Raw genomic sequence first — 14,435 nt, 5'->3', positions numbered from 1 at the left:
GCCAAAAGAAGAAACGTACAGCCATCTAACAGATGGATGATCTTAAAATCGTGGAGACCCCCTCTTCCCCCCCCCACCTGTGCCCCCCTAAACCCCACTCAATTTTGCAGTGGTTGTACCATCCATTGGAGAGGGGGGGAAGACACCCAGCTAACCAGTGTTTTAACACCCCCGTTTACAATAATACAGTCCTCAATTTAAAACCATTTGTTTAGTGACCGTTTGAAGTTACAACTGCACTGAAAAAAAGCCTCTTACGACCGAGCCTCACACTTACGACCGTCACACAGCGTCGACACAGTGGGCTGCAGGCTAGAAACGGGCTAGAAAGGATCCAAGGGAACAGGGTCTACTAGGATACCCCACCCCCACCCCGCAAGCCATGATTGTAGGCTTGTGAGATCCAGGAGAGGCTTTTTAGCCTTAGAAGAGGAGCAACAAGCCACAATCAGCCTTCGGATTTTATGCACCAGATGGCAAATTACACGGTTATTTACCGGGGGAAAATGAGCCAACACGCCCCCATCTGTTTGTCGCCAGGCGTTTTCATGCTAATCGGATTAAGTTACTGTCAAGGTTTAGGAAGAAATCGAGTGCAAATGAATTGGGAGGGGACGAATTAAGCCCTTGGGGGTCGTTCTCTTCCCCCCCTCCCCTTCTTCTCATGTTTTAGATCAAAGGAAAAAGAGGAATTTAAATGAAGCATGGGTGGGATTAAACCCAGTGGGTTTGCAAAGGGAAAATGCCTTAAAACAAAGGATGCCTACCAAAGGATTAGATTTGGGAAGGCTGCTTTTAAGCTCCTGGGAAAATAACTTTTTTTTTGTTGTTGTTTCTGGGTAAAGGGAAAAGCGGGATGATGGGGAGGGAGGGGGATCCTCCCCCCAAATTTTGGGTGATGCCAAAAGGGAAGCTCTGATTAGTCCAAACAAGCCAGGTTGAGTCTCAAGAGTAGATTTGAATCAGGGTTTCTCAGATTTGGCTCCTTGAAGCTAGACGGACTTCAACTCCCAGAATCCCCCAGCCAGCATCCTTAAAAGTCTATACTTAAAGCATGCTGGCTGGGGAATTTTCGATTCAGAATAACAGAGTTGGAAGGGACCTTGTAGGTCATCTAGTCCAACCCCTCAACCAAGCAGCGGCTCAATTCTGGGAGTTGAAGTCCACTCATCTTAAAAAGGGGAACACTGGAAAAAAAAATGGAAGCAAAAAGGATGTTTTTAAGGAGCTGCTGATTTGGGCGGCTGGGTATGGACTACAGCTCCCATCATCCCTAGCTGATCTGCGAATTCAAGATCCGTCCTCGGTCCCTCTATGGTTTTTATATGCTTTTAATGTATTTTTTATAGTGCATTCTCTTTTTATATTATTATGAGCCACCCCGAGTTACGTCCGGGAGATGGTGGCCATATCATCCACCGATCAACGAAGATGTGACAGCTGTGGGATTGCAACTCCCATCATCCTCTGCCAGCCTAACCAGTAAAGTCTATTTATTCCTTTATTCTGCAAAGCGACTCTGGTCAACTTATAATTACACTTGTTACCCCTCTCAACCCCATCCAAGCCATTGGGTCCCTTCTCTCTTTTGGACCACAACACCCAGCATGCCCCAGGCTGAAGAGTGGAGGATGGATCTTGTAGTCCACGTTATCTAGACCACAGACGTATCAGTGGACCATCCCCGGGTTTAAAAATCCTCTTTTCCCGCCGGTTTCCAAGGTCTGAGGTAGACTTCTCCTAACCCTGGAGGCTCCATTTCTTCGGAGGAGCCCGCCAAGAGCGCTCTGCGGTTGCCATGGCGAGAGCGCCACGCCCCTTCTCTGACGTCAGAGTGGAGGGAGGAGGAGGAGGGAAGAACGAGGGGCATCGCGTGTGCCGCGCGCTCCGCGTGACGCAATCACTCTGCGCCGCCCCCCAGGCACGGCGGGGCTGAGGAAATAAAGAAGAAAGCGGGGCGGCCTCCTTTTCGATTGCCGCCACCACCGGGATTGGCTCCGGGCGGGAGAGGTGAGTCGGATCGCTGGCTGGTGCCGGGAGGGCTGCGGGGAAAGCGAGGCGGCGACGGTCGCGGGGTGGGGGGAAAAGGGGGGGGGAAAAAGGCGGACGGGGAGAAAAGCGGCGCGGATTGAGCGGGAACGCGTCGGCGCGAGGTACGCATGCGCGGGGGCCGGGAGAGCGGGCCGCGTCGCGCGTGCGCAGTAGCCCGCGAGGAAGATGGTTGGAATTTTTTTTTTTCCCGCTCTGGTGGACTCGGCGCTACCTGCGCCGCCCGCGCATGCGCGTTGCCGCCTCCCGCCGTTCTGCGTCCCGCAAGCCTCCAGGCGCGCGGTGGGCGAAGGGGCGGGGATGCGCCCGCCCCCCTCCGGCTGCCTTTCCCCAACCTGGCGCCCTCAAGAGGCGGGCGCCCCTGCTCCCATCCTCCGCAGCCTGCCTGCTGGCTGGGGTGAGGGTTGCAACCCAGCTCTTGGAGAGGGGAGGGGGCTGAGGCTGGGGGAGGAGGGGAGGCACTGCAAAGGATGGGGGGGTTATTTATATATATATATATATATATATATATATATATATATATATATATATATATATATATATATTGCATGCATATTGGAGGGAGGGGAAGATGGGAGTTGCAGACACACATTGTGGCATTGCAGGAACCGACCCTGGTTTTTTTTCCTGCAAATAAATACATATAAACAATAAGCAGACCCCCCCCCCAAAAAAATAAAGAGGGTGATGCAATTCCCCAAGTTAAAGGGGCTGCACCTGTCTGGCTTGATATTGTGCCGATGGCACAGAAAGAGGTCGGAAAAAGGCGATCAAAACGGCAGAGGAATAGTAAGTAAGTTCCTGGTAAAATAAAAAAAAACAAGTTCCTAGTCCTCGTGGAGGCAGTTATGGCAGAGGGATAGAAAACCGGGGCTTTCTCGTTGGATAAACTCGATGCATCGCTTCCTTTTCCTACCCACCCACCCACCCTCCCTCCTGGGGAAAAATCAACCCAACTCGGCCCTCCTTGCGATATTCCTTATGTTTGGGGCTCAACGGAGCTTTTGCAAGTTCAGGATGGTTTTGAAACCGATGGATAGTGTAGTACCATCGCTTTGTGCAAAATAAATGTTTAAGCGGTTTGCGTGAAGCGGAAATTCAATGTGGATTGCAGCTTTTATATACATATATACATAAATATATATAACAGGTCATCCTCGACTTAACAGCAGTTCACTCAAAGTTACGACTGAAAAAAAAGGGACTTTTTTTAAGGACCATTTTTCACTCTTACGGCGGCCGCTTGGCAACTGACTCATTTATGACGACCACGGCATCCCCTCTGGAGTCCCGTGATCCCCTTCGGTGACCTTCTGCTGGGGATTCACTTAACAACGGTGGCAAGAAAGGATGGTGAAATCGGGCGAAGGTCACTTAACAAACCTCTCGTTTAGCAACATCAATTCTTGGCTCAATTGTGGTCGTAAAGTCGAGGACTACCTGTATATATAACGGAGTCTGCTAATACCAGTACAGAGTGGCGAGAAGGATAAAATTTTAATTTGCCACCTTATTGTGTAAATGTTCAGTAGCATTTGCCACTGAAATACAATTACTCGGAGTTTCTGTTTCAAAGGAGGCTGCTAGGAAGGGGGTGTGTGTGCGTGTGTGTATCATGGTGTTCCTTGGAGTCAGTGTTGAGATTCCTGACAAATGGCTGGATAAATTCCTGTAGTTTCCCTGGCACAATTGCAGAAGTCGCTTGGCATGGATTTAGAAAGGATTTAATAATAGAAAGAAACCAAGGACCACCAGATTACCTACCCACCCATCCACCTTTGCTGCAGACAAGTTTACAAATCATTTAATTTTTATATATAATTTCCCCTCCTCTTTTTAAAAAAAAAATATATATAACCCTTTTGTTGTTGTTAGTTGTGAAGTCGTGTACAACCCCATTGTAACCACGTTCCTCCAGGCCTTCCTGTCCTCTACCATCCTCTGGAGTCCATTGAAGCTTATGCCGACTGCTTCAGTGACTCCATCCAGCCACCTCGTTCTCTGCCGTCCCCTTCTTCTTTTGCCCTCAATCTTTCCCAGCAATAGGTCTCTTCTCCAGGGAGTCCTTCTTTCTCCTTAGGTGGCCAAAGTATTTGAGTTTCCTCTTCAGGATCTGGCCTTCTAAAGAGCAGTCAGGGTTGATCTCCTCTAGGACCGACCGGTTGGATGGCCTTGCAGTCCAAGGGACTCGCAGGAGTCTTCTCCAGCACCAGAGTTCAAAGGCCTCCATTCTTTGGCACTCAGCCTTCCTTATAGTCCAACTTTCACAGCCTTATCTTGGATGATGTGTACAACAAATGGAAATCTGGAGAATTTCAGAAGAGATTATTTGCAGCTCAACGTTAGAATGAGGGGTCCTTGGTGGTCTCTGAGCTTGGTGGGGTTTTCTTGCAGACATTTCACGACCCAACTAGGTCACATCAGTGCTAGAAGGGAGTGTGGGGTTTGCTCTCTATTTAGTTATAGCAATCCCCTTTCTCTTCTAGCACTGATGATGTGACCTAGTTGGGTCGTGAAACGTCTGCAAACCCCACTTTTCTCTATGCTTACTCCCTATATCTGCCCCCATTCTGCTTGCAGCAAAATTTTACAAAATCAGGATGTGGTGGTGGTTGTTTTGTTTTTTTTTAAATAAAAAATGAGGGGAACCGAATTTATTCAACCCATCAAAATCCAAAGATCTTTTCTCAGGCGGATCTCCTTTCATTCAGGAACTTCTGGCGGGATTTGTAATGCCCCTTCTTGCTTTCCTCAACAACAGCCCTGCGAGGTTGGTTGGTCTTTAGAGATCTACCCCTTGCTTCTTTGCAACTTTTGAAGGATAATTAATAGTGTAGGATCCCCGGGCAGCACCAGCCCCCACAGAAGGAGAAGGGCGGGATATAAATGCAAAAAAAAAAAAAAAAAACAGGACATTTACGCAAATAGGTGTCAAATTCAAATTTAATCACGCATGGCAGGGAAGAAGAGAAAATGGGATTAGTGGATCTTTTTTTTAAAAAAAAAACAACCCAGGGGAGACTACCATCCCCATCATCCTCATCCAGCAGGGGATGGTGGAAAGTGTAGTCCAGCAGCGACAAAAGGCGCAAAATTGGAGGGCGGGGGAGGAGAAAGAGAACCCGATGCATTTGTTGCAAATCCAGCTTTAAAATATCGTCGCGTCTCTTTGGGAACGAGGAAGAGGTCAAGAGTTGCCCTTTTCAAAGATGGCGGCGCCGGCGCGGCCGGGAAGGCCGCGGGTCGCGCTCTCATAGGCGTCATCGCTGCTCGCCCGCGCTGGTCCCCGCACAATAGAGGCGGCTTCCTTCGGCGGCGCCAGGCGGACCGCCGAAAGGGGAGGGGAGGTAAGGCTGGGGCCGGGCCGGGGGCCGAACGAGGCAGGGGTGGGGGGCGGCGGGTGGAGAAGGCCCGCCTGGGAGGGACGGGAAGCCGCAGCAGGCCCTGGAGACCCCTGCCCGGCTGCCCCAGGCCTAAGTCCATTCAATGCAAGTCTAATGCGGGGCGATGCAATCAGTTCACAGATTTCATGTGCTTGGTTTTGATGGAATCATGTGGCTGGAAGGGACCCTGGAGATCTTCGAGTCTGACCCCCCCTTGCTCAGTGCAACACCATGCAGTTCATAGATTTTATGTGCTTGGTTTTGATAGGATCATGGGGCTGGAAGGGATCCTGGAGGTCTGCTAGTCTGACCCCCCTTGCTCAGTGCAACACCATGCAGTTCATAGATTTTATGTGCTTGGTTTTGATAGGATCATGGGGCTGGAAGGGATCCTGGAGGTCTGCTAGTCTGACCCCCTTGCTCAGTGCAACACCATGCAGTTCATAGATTTTATGTGCTTGGTTTTGATAGGATCATGGGGCTGGAAGGGATCCTGGAGGTCTGCTAGTCTGACCCCCTTGCTCAGTGCAACACCATGCAGTTCATAGATTTCGTGTGCTTGGTTTTGATAGAATCATGGGGCTGGAAGGGACCCTGGAGGTCTGCTAGTCTGACCCCCCCCCTTGCTCAGTGCAACACCATGCAGTCCATAGATTTCGTGTGCTTGGTTTTTATAGGATCATGGGGCTGGAAGGGACCCTGGAGGTCTTCTAGTCTGACCCCCTTGCTCAGTGCAACACCATGCAGTCCATAGATTTCATGTGCTTGGTTTTGATAGAATCATGGGGCTGGAAGGGACCTTGGAGGTCTTCAAGGCTGACCTGTTGCTTAATGCAACTCCATGCCGTACAATGCAGTGCAACATAGCATGGACCATCACGTAGCGAAGGAAAGGACATAGATTTTTTCCACCCCCCCAGGTCTATCAGCCCCTTTTCCCACCCATGCTTGCTTGGAAGTAAAGCCCACGTGTGGATTTTCCCCCTGATGGAACCTCCAGCTCTGGCAGCAGTCTATCTCAGGGATGTCCAAACTTGGCCCTTTGAAGAGTGGAGGACTTCAACTCCCAGAATTCCCTAGCCAGTGACTTGCTCATATTTATAGCTCATGCTGGCTGGGGAATTCTGGCAGTTGAAGTCCCCCACTCTTCAAGGGGCCAAGTTTGGACACCCCTGGTCTATCTGATTCTCCCGGAAGGTTGTCTATCGCAAAAGGGATGCATTGAACGTGGTAGACTTTTGTTGCTGTCTTCGGCTCTTTATCTTAGTTTACAGGCTGTATTTTCTGCAGATTGGATCCCAAATAGTTAACCCATTTTAAAGGTGGTTTTTTTTTAAAATTCCTTCCTAACCTATCTTCTTCCTAACCATTCCTGCTTATCTCTGCATCATCAGGATTTCTTGTAGATCCACTTTTGGTCTTGCTCAGACTCAATACTCCAGCCTTCTGTTTCTTGTAGCAACCAACTAATGACTTGTGGGAAGTGGCCTCTCTTTTAGAGGAGCTCCTAGTTTTTCAAGGTAGAGCACCTCTACAGCTGGAGGTTCCATTGAGCTAGTATGAATTGGATACACGCTTTGAGGATGGTGTAAAGTTGGAGTTGGTTATACTGTTGGACACTCTTTATATTATTTCGTTCTTATAGTTGTTACACTTGGGTAAATAAATAAGGCAGGGTGATTTATAGAGAGAAGGAGTGGTGTGGTGGCCTAGAAGTGGAGCTCTGGCTTCACAGTCAGGTGGCTGTGAGTTCAATCCTAGGTAGAGGCAAATATTTCTCTCTCAGGGCAAGTTGAGAATATATCTGCCGAACAAAACTCCGCATTGGCGACAGGAAGGGCATCCGGCCAGTAAAACACTCCGCTCCATTCAGTTGCCCAGACTACACCCCGCAAGGGATTATGGGATCGTTAACTGAGGATGATGATGATTTGTAGAGAGAGGAGTTCAACGTATTTCTCGCATTGGCACATTTATTCTAAAACAGATCCCAACATCCAGAAATGTTTACAAGAAACAAATTGGTGATTCGGATAAGTTAAAAATAAACCCTCAGAAAAATCGCTGTTGCCTTTTAAAGTCATATAATAGAAAAGAAATGGATGTATTAATTCAGTAGCAAGCTTACTCAAGGCTTTCTCTATGGACATCCGCACAGAATGTCTATATTTGCCTTACTAAAAAGCAGAGACATCACCCTGCCAACAAAAGCGCGTATAGTCAAGGCTCTGGTTTTCCCAGTTGCAATGGATGGCTGTGAAAGTTGGACCATAAGGAAGGCTGAGCGCCAAAGAATGGAGGCCTTTGAACTCTGGTGCTGGAGAAGACTCCTGCGAGTCCCTTGGACTGCAAGGCGAACAAACAAGTCAGTCCTAGAGGAGATCAACCCTGACTGCTCTTTAGAAGGCCAGATCCTGAAGAGGAAACTCAAATCCTTTGGCCACCTAATGAGAAGGAAGGACTCCCTGGAGAAGAGCCGAATGCTGGGAACGATGGAGGGCAAAAGAAGAAAGGAACGAGAGAGAACGAGGTGGATGGATGGAGTCACTGAAGCAGATTAAAAGGACTCCAGAGGATGGTAGAGGACAGGAAGGCCTGGAGGAACGTTGTCCATGGGGTCACGATGGGTCGGAAACTACTTCACAACTAACAACAACTATCAAAAAGCCTTACTAGACATACTGAATGGAAAAAAAAATCTCCTGATAATTATTGTGCTAAAATGTACTGGCCGGTCCTCTTTATATACAAAATAGGCTGAATGGACGTGTGGCCACGCTTGTGTCCTTTTAAATCTCATTTTATTCCTGATTTAGCCATGGCAAAGTGCCATTTAAGGCCTGCGAGTGGAAATCAGGTAGCCTTAACACCCCTTTAGAAGGTTTTTAAAAGGAATTGTAGAATTCCTCTTCAAGATAATGGAAGATCCTTTTCTTCTGACAAGAAAATGACGTGTTTGGTCTTGCCGATGACCCCCCCAACTCCTAAAAGTGTTTGGAAGTGCCAGTGAATAACTTCCCTCCCAGTTAGTTTCTCTCCCCCTCACATATCAAACAAGGAAGTGCGCTAAGAGTACCTGTCATGAAATTTCATCTGCCTGACTCAAATAACCGGCCAATTTAGACCAAGCGCAGAAGGTGTTCTCAGTTGGCCGAGTTAGACGGGTGCAGTGAACTGTAGCGGGGAGGTTTTCTGAGTGTGTTTGTGGGTGTGTTTGTGCACGCATGTGTGCGAGGCTTGAGAACGAGAGAGATGCATCTTGCCAATGGACTCATGAAAGTCGCGTTTGCCAAAAGAGGTAGTCCTCGACTTAAAAGAACCGCCATTGAGCCGTTGCTAAGTGAGACGGTTGTTAAGTGAGTTTTGCTCCCTTTTGCGACCTTTCACGGGGAAATCGCTGCCGGCGTTAAGTTAGGAACTTGGGTGGTTAAGCGAATCCGGTTTCCCCTCCTCGCTTGTCAGAAGGTCACAAAAGGGGAACCATGACCCTGGGGTCGCTGCGACCATCATAACTACAAGCCAAGCATCTAAATTTGGTCACATGATCATGAGGAATACTCCGGTGGTCGTAGGTGTGGAGAAACCGTCATAAGTCACTTTTGTCAGTGCCGCTGTTAACTTCAAGCCAATCCCGGTATATAACTTAAGGCAGGATTAGAACTCAACAGTCGCCTAGTTTTTAGCCTGACATCTTAGAATAGAATAGAATAGAATAGAATTTTATTGGCCAAGTGTGATTGGACACACAAGGAATTTGTCTTGGTGCAGATGCTCTCAGTGTACATAAAAGAAAAGATACGTTCATCAAGGTACAACTTAACCTTGTCAATCTCCCTCCCTCTCTCTTTTTGAGTTGCCTAGCGCTGTCTTCCTGCAACAACAACCCTGCAAGGTAGCTTGGGCTGGGCATGTTTCACCCAAAGTCCCCTCTGGGAATCTTCCCATTAAAAATATCGTAGGGAAAAGAATTGTGTTAATTTACACTAGGGGAAGATTGCCAGCCTATTGGAAGCCTCCCCCTCGAACCCGGAGGGAGGTGGGGTGAGGGTTGGACTAGAAGACCTCCAAGGGTCCCTCCCACCCTCCGTGAATCTTTTCCGAGAACAGATTTCACAAAGCTGTTACCTCTTTAATAAAATTTGTGAGACAAGAAAGTAGCTAGTATAAATTCTGGCAGTTTTCCATGGCTGAAGTTGGACTTATTAACCCTTGGGTTTTCTGTACAGGTGAGTATATAAAACCCAACACCTTGACACTCACCTGTACAGGTAGGAAGGCTGGCGGATGCCCTTAACTGAGGTTGTCCGGTTTGGTTGTGGCTTACGCAAGTCCCTGGCCATCAGCGAGGTCTTCATTTATCTTCCACATCTCTCGGTTTGCACCTGGACAGGTGAGCCTGTTATTTGAACTGGTTAACCAATACCGAGAAAGAAAGTTTATGCTCTCCTGTTTACAGCTGTCCGTCATGCGTTGTGATAATATCTCCGGATCAATTCAGGCTCCTTGGAGGCTGCGATCTTGAGATCACGGTCTGTGCTAAGAGAGTATTGTGAGGATGGGGGTTATATAAGGACCCTGAATGTCGGTTAGGGTTTTCTGAATTTCAGGACGGCCGAGAATCCAAGGAAGGGATTCCATTTTTACTTTTTAAACCTCAATCCCAGAATGTCATTTCATTTTCTTTTAATCCTAAATTCAAGGATTTAATTTTTTATCCAAAATCCAAGAATATGGTTTAAGTTTTTAAATCCTAAATCCAAGAATGTGACTTAATTTTTTTTAATCCTCAATCCTAAATTCAAGAATTTAATTTTTTATCCTAAATCCAAGAATATAATTTTAAGTTTTTAAATCCTATATCCAAGAATGTGATTTATTTTTTTTTTAAAAAATCCTAGACGCAGGTAGTCCTCAATTTACGGGCACAATTGAGCCCCAAATTTCTTTTGATAGGTGAAGCATTTGTTAAGTTAACATTGCCCCGTGTTATGGCAACCAACTCATATTTATGACGGATTACCGGTCACAGTGTCCCGCAGTTACGTGATCTCCCCCTTTTGCGACCGTCTGGCAAGCGAATCAGTGGAGAAACCAGATTCACTTAACAACTGTAGTGTAGTGAACAACTGCTGCAAGAAACTTCGTAAAATGGGGAAGATTCACTTACCTGTCTCGCTCAGCAACGAAAACCTTGCCCTCGATGATTGGTCATAAGTTGAAGACCATCGGTGCAAAGATAAGGGGTTTTCCCAGGCTGAAAGGAGTGTGTTATGTACGTGTTTGTGTGTCTTTTTGTCTTTTCTTGCACTTGCACCTCCACAAATCCTGTATCTAGTGTCGTTTTTTCAGTGCCCGCAAACAGCAGCCGTTAATTCGGACAGCCGTTAAATGGGGGGGGTCATCAAAAGGAGGACTGCCTCCCCGTTTCCCTGATCCCTAATTTATTTTTATTTTTATTTTTTTTTGCAAAACCAAGCAATCTGCTCTTCTTCCTTCCAATCTTTCCCAATTTCCCAACCTGTGGCCAGATTGGCAGGCTTAAAAAAATAAAAATAAAGACCTTTAAAAAAAAAAAAAAAGACAGCAGGCTGAGATGATGAAAGGGAACTGAAATTACAATTTTTTTTAAAAAAGGATGTGTTTTCTTTTTTTTTTTTCTGGCCACAAACCACACCCCTCTTGGAGGGGAAAAAGCCAGGAGGAGGAGAATAGAAAGTGAAACTTAATTATTTTTTCTTTTTGGCCTTTCTGAGCTATGTTAAATAGGGGAGGCAGGTTCTTTGATCCTTGGATTCTCGTTTGCCAAGGCTCCCGCCTTGCTGGGAGACCCCCTCCTCCCCTTGGGCCTGGCTTTGGTCTGAGTGCGAGTGCGTGTGTCGGTGTTCATGCACTCACAAATGTACATGTCAGTCCCTCCTTCCATGCTGCTGTGGGGACAGGAAGTTTCTCTTCCAGCCTCGGGCCTGAGCGATGCCAGGCACATACCTCATCACGGGAAAAAGCGAAGCGGTAAGCTTTTATTCAACTTCTATCGGGCCAGTAACTCTACCCCTTTTTCGTCTTCTCCCCACCTCCTCTGGGGAGGTGGGGGGGGGGAAGACATTCAGCTGTCTTGGGTTTTTTTACCCTCTTATCGAGGTACAAGCAAGACCCGGCTCGCTGGAAAAACCCACTCTGCCGTAAATCGCGGTAAATATTCACAACTTGGGGTGGGTGGCTTTTGCTTTGGGGGTTTGCAAGGGTGGGAAAACTCAGGTTACGTCCTCAGGACGATGGCAACCCCCCCATGTCCGTTGACTCAGGAGTAAACCTGTCAGTTTAGCATTTCAGCCTGATAAGCCAAGCAAAATTTGTTCCTGGGCTTATAAAGAAGATTTTTTTTTTTTCTTAATGGATACTTTTGAACCTAAAGGAATGTAGGTGTGAACGCTATTTCCGAGCAGTTTGCTGAGTCGGAAAGATTCAGGAAGGGGTCTGGTTAGAGATTGAGAACCAACTGGATCTTTCGTGCGTCGTCGGAAAATGTCGGTTTCGGAGTCCTAATAATTGAAGCACGGAGAGAAATCTTTAGGTGGGTTTGCTGGGATTTAATCCTGGTGTCTAGCATTTGAAATCCCCCACGCGAGGGGGTCCATTTATATATATATATAGAGAGAGATGATAGATGAGATAGAGGGGGGATAATAGAGATAGATAAAAGATGATAGAGAGATTAGATGGATAATAGAGAGATACGGATGGATGGATGGATGGATGGATGGATGGATGGATGGATGGATAGATAGATAGATAGATAGATAGATAGATAGATAGATAGATAGATAGATAGATAGATAGATAGATAGATAGATGGATAATAGAGAGATACAGATGGATGGATGGATGGATGGATGGAGAGAGAGAGAGAGATTAGATGGATAATAGAGAGATACAGATGGATGGATGGATGGATGGATGGATAGATAGATAGATAGACAGATAGATAGATAGGTATGATAGAGAGATTAGATGGATAATAGAGAGATACAGATGGATGGATGGATAGATAGTTAGATAGGTATGATAGAGAGATTAGATGGATAATAGAGAGATAAAAGATAGATATAGATATGATAGAGAGAGATGATTAGGTAGGTAGGTAGGTAGATGATAGATATAGATGAAAAGAGAGAGACAGAGATGATAGACAGACAGACAGACAGATAAAAGATTTTCCAAGTCTGCAGCTTTGTGTAAAACATCTGTTTTTGATTTCCGGAATTTTACATTGCGATTCGATTTTTTACGCTGCTGTTCATTTGGGCATGGGTTTGTATGCATGCATGCACTTGTGCGTGTGCACACATACACGCACACACACACACACACACACACACTCTTACCTTTAAGGGACCTCTGATGGTTTCGATTAAAGTAGGGAGAGGTACGGTTGTGGGTGAGAGAGGGGATTAACAATGATTTGGTCCCCTTGAATGAATAGGCATTTAGAAGCTGTTAGTATCGTTCCATGAAAATAACCCTCCTCGAGGCATTTGTAAAATAGGGGGTTTTTTTGGCGGCCAGGGGGGGGGGAGATTCTTTTGGCAACTATATCTAATTTTACAGGAGTTGAGGAAGAAAAGACGGCTATGATCGTAGGGTGAGGGTTTTTTTGATGATGATGATGCCGCCGACCGAGTGTTTTCTATTTGGTTTAAAATGGTGTCCCATCCTGCTTGTACAGATGAGTATTCTCGCCAAACAAAACAATTTTGTGGCAAAGTCCGCAAACGGTGGTGTAATTAGCAAGGCATAGGACGGCTAAGACATTGAGCTTGTCGGTCGGCAGTTCGGCGGTTCGAATCCCTAGCGCCACCTAACGGGGTGAGCTCCCGTTCCTTGTCCCGGCTTCTGCCAACCTAGCAGTTCGAAAGCCCGTAAAAAAATGCAAGTATAAAAAATAGGGGGACCACCTTTGGTGGGAAGGGAACAGCGTTCCGTGCACCTTTGGCGTTGAGTCATGCCAGCCACATGTCCACGGAGAGGTCTTCGGACAGCGCTGGCTCTTCGGCTTTGAAACGGAGATGAGCACCGCCCCCTAGAGTCGGGAACGACTAGCACATGTGTGCAAGGGGAACCTTTACCTTTAGGGCAATCTACCAGAGACCTATTAAAAGTTCTTAGATCCGGTTAGACCGGATCAACCTTCACTTCGGTCTGGCACAGCCTGCAAGCTGGAATGCCAGTTTGAGCCATAAGCTCAATTTCCCCCAAAAAATTTGCTTCCAGGTGAGCAAACATCAGCTCATTCCATTTGGGAGCAAAACTATTCTTTCTCTGTTCATCCCTAATTATTGCCCCCCAAAAAAGGGCACCTGATGCTAAAAACACAGCTAGAAAACAATTCTCAGGTCCTTAAAAAAATCTTTTTTTTTTTAAGCACAAATATTTGCAAGGGACGATTTGGGAAGCCCAAATCCAGCGAAACTTAATTCTTTTAAATTAGGGAGCAAAGCCGGCTGTGTTTGGGGCTGGTTTACCAATCCCTGATTCTGGTAGACGTTCATAAAATAGCTTCCCTTTGGTCCTGGAAAGCGGGCACCGACCCAGCTTGGCACTAAACCTCGGTTGCTTGAGGTCTGGAAGATTGAGAAGCCGATGGGAGCGGTGGCTGGGAGGATTATGCGCCATCAAGTCATCGTCGAATCCTCGAGAGGGCTTTTCTCCACAAAGCCAATGTGTTCTGACCCAGCTCCCCAAACACGACAAACCCTTTGCGTGAACTCAAAAGATTCCTTTATTAGGAACGCCCGCAGCCCCGACAAAATGTTTCTCTCGCAGGCTAACAAGCCTGTCCGTCCGGAAGATGAATAGTTGTCTGACGCATCTATTCCTCTCCACCCGCTGCCTTTTATCCCCAGAGCTAAGGTGGGGCCTCACTAGCAGCGGTGACTCTTCCGTCCCAAGGACCGGCCCATAGATTTCCACTGCTCTCCTCTCCTCTGCCTTCTGCGCATCCGTGCG

General features: G+C 47.0%; 1 protein-coding gene across 4 annotated transcripts in view; it reads left to right on the top strand.

The window, feature by feature from the left end:
• The first annotated feature begins 1,872 nt into the window (after positions 1 to 1,872).
• The window catches only part of ADAR (adenosine deaminase RNA specific), a 31,343-nt gene continuing 18,780 nt past the window's right edge, over positions 1,873 to 14,435 (top strand). Inside the window, exon 1 of one of the 4 annotated variants that reach the window (XM_058160434.1) lies at positions 1,873 to 2,010. Coding sequence is in view for 2 of the 4 variants with exons in the window: in XM_058160432.1 (XP_058016415.1) it covers positions 11,318 to 11,441 (124 nt within the window). In the remaining 2 variants the exon portion in view is untranslated. Of the gene's footprint in view, positions 2,011 to 2,336; positions 2,447 to 5,278; positions 5,397 to 11,172; positions 11,442 to 14,435 lie in introns of those variants that run through there. The other 3 variants (XM_058160433.1, XM_058160436.1, XM_058160432.1) reach the window with 3 other exon arrangements.

Source organism: Ahaetulla prasina, chromosome 17, assembly GCF_028640845.1.
Source record: "Ahaetulla prasina isolate Xishuangbanna chromosome 17, ASM2864084v1, whole genome shotgun sequence".
NCBI classification, from domain to species: domain Eukaryota; kingdom Metazoa; phylum Chordata; class Lepidosauria; order Squamata; family Colubridae; genus Ahaetulla; species Ahaetulla prasina.
This window is presented reverse-complemented; position numbering and strand designations above follow the sequence as displayed.